Raw genomic sequence first — 9,505 nt, 5'->3', positions numbered from 1 at the left:
GTGACCAAATACTTATTTTCCACCATAATTTGCAAATAAATTCATAAAAAATCCTACAATGTGATTTTCTGGATTTTTTTTCTCATTTTGTCTGTCATAGTTGAAGTGTACCTATGATGAAAATTACAGGCCTCTCTCATCTTTTTAATTGGGAGAACTTGCACAATTGGTGGTTGACTAAATACTTTTTTGCCCCACTGTATATATGGTACTGTATGTAGAACCATAGTAAAGACCAGTCTGGACTATCAATACAAAGTGACCATTTAGAATGAGGTCCAGGTCAATGAGAGGAAGTCTTAACAGAACTGGGGGATGACAGACAGGAAGTGGGGGGGTGGAGATCTAATATATTGTTGTGCCAAACACTAAAGCATGACATTGTAATAAATCTACACCCTATTCCCTACGTAGAACACTACTTTAGACCTAGTCAGAAGCATCGTAGTGCACTACGGAGGGAATAGGGAACCATTTGGAACAGAGACAGTAATTCCCCTGAACATCTTCCTCTTCCTCATCTGGATTCTTGAACAGCCCTTCACTCCTCCCCTCTTCCTCCCCTCCTCCCTTTTCATTCTATTCTATCAGCCACACCACTAGCTCACCTCCACCCAATACATTTACAAGTTAAAGACACACCTTGGAATAAATAACAAAGGAAAACTATTACTAGATGAAGTTTAGTGTTTTTTATTATTTCCCATCACCATAAATCATATTTAATCACTGAACAGTAGCAGACCTAACTTCATCTGTTCCTGACTCTGGATAGTGGATTAAAAAGACCATCAATCTCCAATGATATTAAAGTACTATTCTGAACATTACTGATATACTGAGTGGCAAGTCAAGATATCTGCTGGTTTTATTGTTTGGTCAATAGCACCACCTGCTGGACAGGTTTAATGTTGCTGGACTGAGCAGTATGGGAGGATGAAAGATGACACATTTAGGGACGGTTTCCTGGACATCTACATTGAACATACTTTTTAGTCCAGGACTAGGATTAATCTGTGTCTGGGAAACCAGTCCATATAGTTTAGTAGAAAGTAAGTGATACCAGCTTGTAGTGGGCTGACTAGTCCTGAATTGTCCTTTAGTTCCTGGACCATTTTCCATGCAGCTCCAGGTGACAGAGAACACATCAATTAGGACCAACAAGCTGATCAATGATACTGAGGAGAATTACATAGAGACAGAGAACCAACTGAGAAAACATATCAATGGTTCTGAATGACAACCAATATACATCAACACCAGACATCATGATTCATGGAAATGTACAAGATTAAAACATTGTATTGAATTTTAATTATTAACAAATCAGTTTATCAGCTCAGCAGAACCAGAGAAAAGGTGAAAATATCCAAACCTAAACCCAGGATAGAGGGTCTGAGTGAATGTGGTCTGGACTCTGTGGAGGAGGGTCATTGTGTCAGAGACACTGTAGAAGGACAGAGTACCTGCCTTGTGATCCAGGTACACTCCTACTCTGGAGGACTGAGTGCCTGATACTTTAGTCTCAACATTATTGTGTCTGAAACAATAACCACATGTATAGCACAGTAAACTCCAGGACTTGTTATTGTCTCCAAATCCACCATCATTACCTTCCTCTGTTCTGCTGATGTCTTTATATGAGACTGCTGTATAAACAGCACCACTCCACTCCACCTCCCAGTAACAGCGTCCAGACAGACCCTCTCTACACAGAACCTGCCAGAAGTATGTGAATCTGTCTGGATGGTCAGGATATGGTTGGACTTGGTCTGTATAGGTCACCTTTCTGTTCCCTTCAGACAGAGAGAGGTGTGTGTGTGCTGTGTTTGGGTCCAGTGTGAGCTGACAGGAATCTGGGAGAAGAGCAGAGCAGAGACCAATGAGGGGAGTCAGAACAATAAGTTAAGTCAGATATTGTATCTACCCTGTCTTTGATTAGAGCACAGCAGAGATCAAATCAGAGACATATGAGGAGTCAGATAGATACCCAGTCTTTGATTAGATCTACTATTGCTATATATTTCTAGAGGGATTGTTAGGAGTGTCAGTAAAAAGAGACTGTTAGTTACTTCACAATAAAGAGACTCACATTGTAACAACTGTTCTCTGGTCTTGGGCTCTGGAGGCAGTACAACATCCACTATATTCACTACAGACACACAAACACATTGACAGAGAGAGGGAATGTTATCATCAGACCATATTCCACATGTATATGACTAGTAGGGAACTTTCAATGGTCTAAAGTTGATGTTCTTATTGTTTTCAACACACCTGTAGTGGAGATCTTGGTCCATTCTCCTTTAAGGAAGTCTTCTAGTTTCTCTCTCAGTTCAGACACAGTCTTACTCACATCTCCAAAGTACTGAAGAGGACGGACAACGATGCTGGGTAAGTCTGAAGATACACTGATACTGGAGAGAGACTGATAACTCTGGAGAGAGAGAAGAGAGAGAGAGACAGAGAGGGACAGAGAGAGAGAGAGAGACAGGGGGAGAGAGAGAGAGAGACACAGAGACAGAGAATCACAGAGAGAAAGACAGAGAGAGACAGACAGAGAGAGACAGACAGAGAGAGACAGACAGAGAGAGACAGACAGAGAGAGACAGACAGAGAGAGACAGACAGAGAGAGACAGACAGAGAGAGAGAGACAGACAGACAGAGAGAGAGACAGAGACACAGAGAGAGAGACACACAGGGAGAGAGAGACAGAGAGAGAGAAACAGAGAGAGAGAGACAGGACAACATAATGATTGAGATGAATAGTTTCACATGAAGTTAATTTCATATCACATGTAACAAGACAGTTTAGTTACCTGGAGGAAATGGATGTGATCCTCTGTGTGTGAGAGCTGCTCCAGCTCAGTGCTTCTCTTCCTCAGCTCAGCTATCTCCTGCTTCAGTTGCTCCAGGAGTCCTTCAGCTTGACTCACTTGAGCCTTCTCTTGGGCTCTGATCAGCTCCTTCACCTCAGAGCTCCTTCTCTCAATGGAGCGGATCAGCTCAGTAAAGATCTGATCACTGTCCTCCACTGCTGCCTGTGCAGAGCGCTGTTAAGAGAGAGAGAGACAGAGAGAGAGAGACAGAGACAGAGACAGAGAGACAGAGAGAAACAGAGCGACAGACAGAGAGACAGAGAGAGAGACAGTAGGTACAGTAGCCTCTCTGCACCTCATTGAGTCAGAACTCTGCCACCCTGCTCTCCAGGTCCACCAGGCCTTGTCCCTCCTCCTGGACAGGCAGGTACAGAACACCTCTTGGTCCTGCTCTACTCTCCTCCCTCCTGGACAGGCAGGTACAGAACACCTCTTGGTCCTGCTCTACTCTCCTCCCTCCTGGACAGACTGGTACAGAACACCTCTTGGTCCTGCTCTACTCTCCTCCCTCCTGGACAGGCAGGTACAGAACACCTCTTGGTCCTGCTCTACTCTCCTCCCTCCTGGACAGGCAGGTACAGAACACCTCTTGGTCCTGCTCTACTCTCCTCCCTCCTGGACAGACAGGTACAGAACACCTCTTGGTCCTGCTCTACTCTCCTCCCTCCTGGACAGACAGGTACAGAACACCTCTTGGTCCTGCTCTACTCTCCTCCCTCCTGGACAGGCAGGTACAGAACACCTCTTGGTCCTGCTCTACTCTCCTCCCTCCTGGACAGACAGGTACAGAACACCTCTTGGTCCTGCTCTACTCTCCTCCCTCCTGGACAGACAGGTACAGAACACCTCTTGGTCCTGCTCTACTCTCCTCCCTCCTGGTACCCCCTCCAGTAGCCTGCCCCGTAGCAGGGCTAGACCCAGCCTCTGCCCCCTGAGTCCTAGTAGGCTGGACAATAGAACAAGTCCAAACGGCCAAAGAACGTTGTCTGAGCTGGAACACTAGCGAGGCCATAGCAAATTAATAGAAACGAACCTTCACAGAGCCTCTTCTGACTGGAATGATCCTTAGAATTACATTTCCCCTAAATGGCACCAAAAAATGTCTCCCTTTTTATTTGACCACTAAAACCTGTTCTTAGGACGGAACTGGAAAATAACAACTTGTCTCCCCTCCTGGACCGCTTGGTGTTAAGTAGCAGACTAGGTGAAAAATCTGTAAATCGCCTTTTTTAGGCCGATTTAGTCACTTAACCCTAGTGGCTCTTGATAAGAGTGTCTGCTAAATGACTCACATGTAAACTTAAATACAAAGTTAACTAGATATCATTTGTGTCATTTATAGCCTGGCATAGATAGTAAAACTACATTAAATACAACGTTATCTAGATATCATCGCCACATAACTTATGTGGAATTTAAAAGACACCGTTAACGTTACCGTTAGCTAGCTCACAACGTCTGTTACACTGTAACTTACCGGCAGCCTCACATAAAAACGTATTGGTTAACAAAGCTTTGATTATGACCAAAGTCTATAGTGGTGAAAAGTCTCTCTCTCTATTGTAACTTACCACAAATTGCCATCATAGCCTATCTACATGAATGTGTCCTGTCAGAGTCTTTTCCTCTCCGTTAACCGTTAGCTAGCAGTCTCGAGCCACAGCTGACGTTGACCACAATGAGCTACAAGTAGGACTGACGTCACTACCGGTGCAGCAGCCTCTGCAGCAGCAGCCTCCCCCGGGTCCTAGTGCCCGCCCGGTAACACGGTTAAGATGCGATGGAACGGTTGACGGGAAAACAACAAATCACAGAGAAAATATTGTAACGACCCTGGGGTTATAAGCGCGGAAATCGACTCTGCCGCACGAGCATGCTTTTGCGGCCCAGTCGATAGCGCGCCGGACCTCGGGCTAGAAGTTCGAGGGTTCGAGACCTGCTCCCTACTGTTTCATTACATTGGTGTCAGAAGTGGGATCGGACCTTGCATCCACGACAGTGTGTGTGCTTGGCCGGTGAACGCGTTCCTGTAAGACGTAGAGTCGCAAGCTAGCGCGAGGACGCGCTCTTTGAAAGGAGGGAGTAGTGTAACGACCCTGGGGTTATAAGCGCGGAAATCGACTCTGCCGCACGAGCATGCTTTTGCGGCCCAGTCGATAGCGCGCCGGACCTCGGGCTAGAAGTTCGAGGGTTCGAGACCTGCTCCCTACTGTTTCATTACAATATATTGACTGATATATTGAATTGTTTAGGGTAGCTTTAGCTTTGGCTTTAATACATTCTGAAAATACTTGAAAACCAAAATAAAAAAGAATAGTAGCCCTCCTCAGGAACCACAAAACCCTCACAGACCAACTTCTTCTTCTATGATATAATGGCGGTCCACAAACCAACGTTAAAGGTGCATGGCGCCACCTACTGTGCTGGAGTGTGTCCAATCACGGTTTACAACATTTCTAAATCCTCCTACCTAACTCAGAACTTCTGAGAAAATAAAAAAGAGTCCTACTAACTTCTAATAGACCCTCCCCCATCCCCCAAATCCCTTCCAAACCCCCCCAACCCCGTCCAACCTCAATGACCCTACACTTCAATCTTTCCCTCTCTTCAACATCCTTACAACAATATAACAACACATGCTCCACCGTTTCATTGACCATACCCTCCAGACACAAACCATTCACATGCTGCCAACCAGATGTAAGGACCAGTTCAATGTACAATGTCCTAAACACAATCGAGTAAACACCACCTCTTCCTTCCTAATCTGACCTTTGAATCTTGGTCCACCGACCTTTAGAGGACATATAAATGCCGTCCCTTGTGCTCAGAGTCCCATCTCTTCTGCCACACATCTATCAAAATGTCTCTGATCTTACGTTTGGCCTCACCTCTACCCAGTGGAACATTAATATCAATTATATCTTGTTTTAAAGCACTTTTAGATAACTGGTCTACAATTTCATCTCCTTCCACACCTGAATGTGCTGGGACCCAGCAGAATCTCACTACTACACCCATTCTCTCAATTCTCCATAATAACATTAATACCTACAACTGTCCAACCAAAACCACTGCCTTGTCTACTAGTATATTCCCAACAGTCATCTAGAACAGTAGCAGTGGGATGCTCAACCTCACAGCCTTTCAACCCAATAAGCTAATGACAATTTATTACGCCGTATACCCAAAGGCATCTCACCTGTCTCCACTAGTTAGACACATACAGATGTTGATTTAAATGCACCAATACATATCCTTAAAGCTATATACTGGATTCTGTCCAGCTTCTGAAGACAAGTCTTTGCTGCTGTTCCATAAACTATACACCTGTAATCAATTGTTGTCCTGATCAGAGCTCTATAAATATCCATCAACGATTTTCTGTCAGCGCCCCATTCATAACCAGAGACCCACACAACCAACTACCACGAAAGTGATGGAATGAGAGAGAGAGAGACATCGTTACAACACTGTACATAGACATAATATAACGTTTCTTCTTCTTTGGAGTTTAACGGCGGTTGGCATCCAATATGTTGCATTACCGCCCCCAACTGGACTATAATATAAATCTAATTTACATTGTGATACAAAATGGGAAAAGGGGAAATTATGATAATACTAAGTAACACCATTCCAACTAACCCTACACTCATTAAAAACCCACTACCCCATTCCACTACTTTGACCATATCTGCTCCTGCACCATGACAACTAACCCTACACTCATTAAAAACCCACTACCCCATTCCACTACTTTGACCCTATCTGCTCCTGCACCATGCCAACTAACCCTACACTCATTAAAAACCCACTACCCCATTCCACTACTTTGACCCTATCTGCTCCTGCACCATGACAACTAACCCTACACTCATTAAAAACCCACTACCCCATTCCACTACTTTGACCCTATCTGCTCCTGCACCATGACAACTAACCCTACACTCATTAAAAACCCACTACCCCATTCCACTACTTTGACCCTATCTGCTCCTGCACCATGCCAACTACCTGGGAGGACGGGACACCACCACTCAACACACCCTGGAACTCTTCTGAAGTCAAATCTCGTATGACCAAATACTTCTCTGGTTCTGAACTCTTCACCACACCTTCTACCTCACTTAACTCTCCCTCATTCATTTCCATTTCACCTCCAGAACTCAGTCTGGCGCACGACTCACTCTGTTTGCACTTGAACTATAACATTTGAAATGTCTCTATTCTTTTGAAAATAAATGTTGAGTAATGTTTACTGTTCATTATGATTTAATGATTTAATGATTTATGATTTATGATCTATTTCACTTGCTTTGGCATAGTAAAGATATGTTTCCCATGCCAATAAAGATCTTTGAATTGAATAGAGAGAGAGCTCCATGTTAATGTATAGGGGACATGAGTCAGTCATGGTTACTCATGGTTATGTGATGAGGTAGCCCCGCCTGCTACTTCTAAATCAGTGTCGGTCCAATAGGGAATGTCCTCTTGGTGTAACGGTCAAGATGTTGGTTTCTCCCACGGTAGACCTGGGTTCATATCCCGTCAGTTACATGAAACAGTCTATTCTCTGAAAGGGGTCCAGACAGCCTGTTCCCAACAGTGGGGTCAGTGGGATTGAATAGGGACCCCTCTCTCTCTCTCTGACTGGATAAGAGAAGTGAAATGGTGTGTCTCCTCTGGTCAACAATACTCACCTTGAAAGACTTCACAGCTTTTTGGAGATTCTTCAGCTCCTTCTCTCTTTCCTGGAATCTCTGCTGGACCTTCTGCTGACTCATCCCCAGCTGCCTCTGTGGAGAATCACTCTTCAGTTAGCTATCAAGCTTTATTAGTCCAGTAGATCAATAGTATAGTAATGTGACATAGGACCCATAGAGAGGAAGGTCTACAATCCTGAGGAAGTCCCTTTACAATATGATATTATGTTGCTATGTGAATGATTATAGTTTTTATGGTGGGCCTACATGTATCAAGGGGTTGAGACTGAACTTTGGACTCATAAAAGGCCATTCAGAATGATAATAGTGTTTGACTTTAGAAAATGGTGATACATTTGGAGAATCTGGGTTAACAAATCTATATACTCAAGGTTTGTGTTCATATTTGTGAATCCATTTCATTTGAATTCTCTCATATTCAAACAGATTTAGTTCCTACTGTATCTTTAATTCTTTGTTTATCAGACAGTCACCAACAAGTTGTTCTGGTCTTACCTGTTTTTCAGTCCTCTCTGCTGCAGCTGACACTGTATCATGGCCTTTATGTTCATCCATCACACACAGCAGACAGATACACTGCTGATCGGTACGACAGTAAACCTCCAGCAGTTTGTCATGATGAGAGCAGATCTTCTCCTGTAGTTGTGCGGTGGCTTTGACCAGCTTGTGCTTCTTGAAAGCAGGAGATTCATAGTGAGGTTGGAGGTGAGTCTCACAGTAAGAGGCCAGACACGCCAGACAGGACATGAGGGCTTTCTGCTTTCTGGTCCCAGTGCAGAAATCACACGCCACATCTCCAGGTCCAGCATAGCACAGAGCAGGAGGGGGAGCAGCCTGGAGTCCTGTCTTCCTCAGTTTCTCCACCACCTCAGCCAACATGTTATTTTTCATCAGCGTTGGCCTTGGAGTGAAGGTATGTCTGCACTGAGGACAGCTATAGACCCCTTTCAGAACATCCTGATCCCAGCAGCCCTCAATACAGCTCCTACAGTAACTGTGTCCACAGGGGATGGTGACCGGCTCCTTCAGTAGATCCAGACAGACAGAACAACAGAACTGGTCCTGGTCCAGCAGATCTCCCTGTTGAGCCATTTGGACGGTTGTTCACTCTCACACAGACAGACGACACAGAGACTCAGATCAGTTTTGTTTCCACAGAAGAGAGTTTTTGGGAGGTATGGACTTTCTGGTTCTGCCAGATAGGTGAGTTTAGAGGGAGGGAGGGGTTAGAGAGAGGGAGGGAGAACTGCATGCAACGTCGAGAAGGAGACACATATTTTAGTTCCTAGGTTAGGACCCTTAATATTAAATAGAGTGGTTAGAATATATAAAGGGTAACAGTTTCTATGAAGTACATATTATAATTATTTTAATGACCTTTATAATGCCTTATAATACACGTATGTGTTATAACACTGATTATAAGTGTCTATAATAATTAATACGTGGTTGTAATGAGGAGGGAACTTGATATTGATACAATGTACTGTAGGTGAAATGAATACTGTATGTATTGACTGATCATTGACAATGAGGTAATACTTTACATTACAGTGTGGTTATTACTGTTAGGTCTAGGGTCAGGGTTAGAGGTACTACATGTTAATGATGACTGTTTGTTGTGTACATTGATTGAATGGTTAGGACTATCTCTCTGTAGTCACAGTTTAAATCCCAAGAGACCAGGAGACCTAAAGGAAGCCTTCAACACTGCATCCCTTCATCCAGTCATAGTAAACAACCTGTCTGTCTGTCTGTCTGTCTGTCTGTCTGTCTGTCTGTCTGTCTGTCTGTCTGTCTGTCTGTCTGTCTGTCTGTCTGTCTGTCTGTCTGTCTGTCTGTCTGTCTGTCTACTGCAGGGGTGTCAAACTCATTTCGCATCGTGGGCCACATACGGC

General features: G+C 44.2%; 1 protein-coding gene across 1 annotated transcript; it reads right to left on the bottom strand.

Moving 5' to 3' along the window:
• Positions 1 to 677: 677 nt before the first annotated feature.
• On the bottom strand, positions 678 to 8,749 carry LOC120040989 (tripartite motif-containing protein 16-like). The gene is made up of 6 exons (XM_038985956.1): positions 8,103 to 8,749; positions 7,584 to 7,679; positions 2,821 to 3,054; positions 2,278 to 2,437; positions 2,093 to 2,152; positions 678 to 1,856 (listed from the first exon to the last, which is right to left on the bottom strand). The coding sequence occupies exons 1-6, from the start codon at positions 8,697 to 8,699 to the stop codon at positions 1,327 to 1,329; spliced, it is 1,677 nt and encodes a 558-aa protein (XP_038841884.1). The 5' UTR covers positions 8,700 to 8,749; the 3' UTR covers positions 678 to 1,326.
• Positions 8,750 to 9,505: the final 756 nt, after the last annotated feature.

This window comes from Salvelinus namaycush, unplaced genomic scaffold, assembly GCF_016432855.1.
Source record: "Salvelinus namaycush isolate Seneca unplaced genomic scaffold, SaNama_1.0 Scaffold4, whole genome shotgun sequence".
Taxonomy (NCBI): domain Eukaryota; kingdom Metazoa; phylum Chordata; class Actinopteri; order Salmoniformes; family Salmonidae; genus Salvelinus; species Salvelinus namaycush.
The sequence above is the reverse complement of the archived record's forward strand: the minus strand, read 5'-3'. Positions and strand labels throughout refer to the sequence as shown.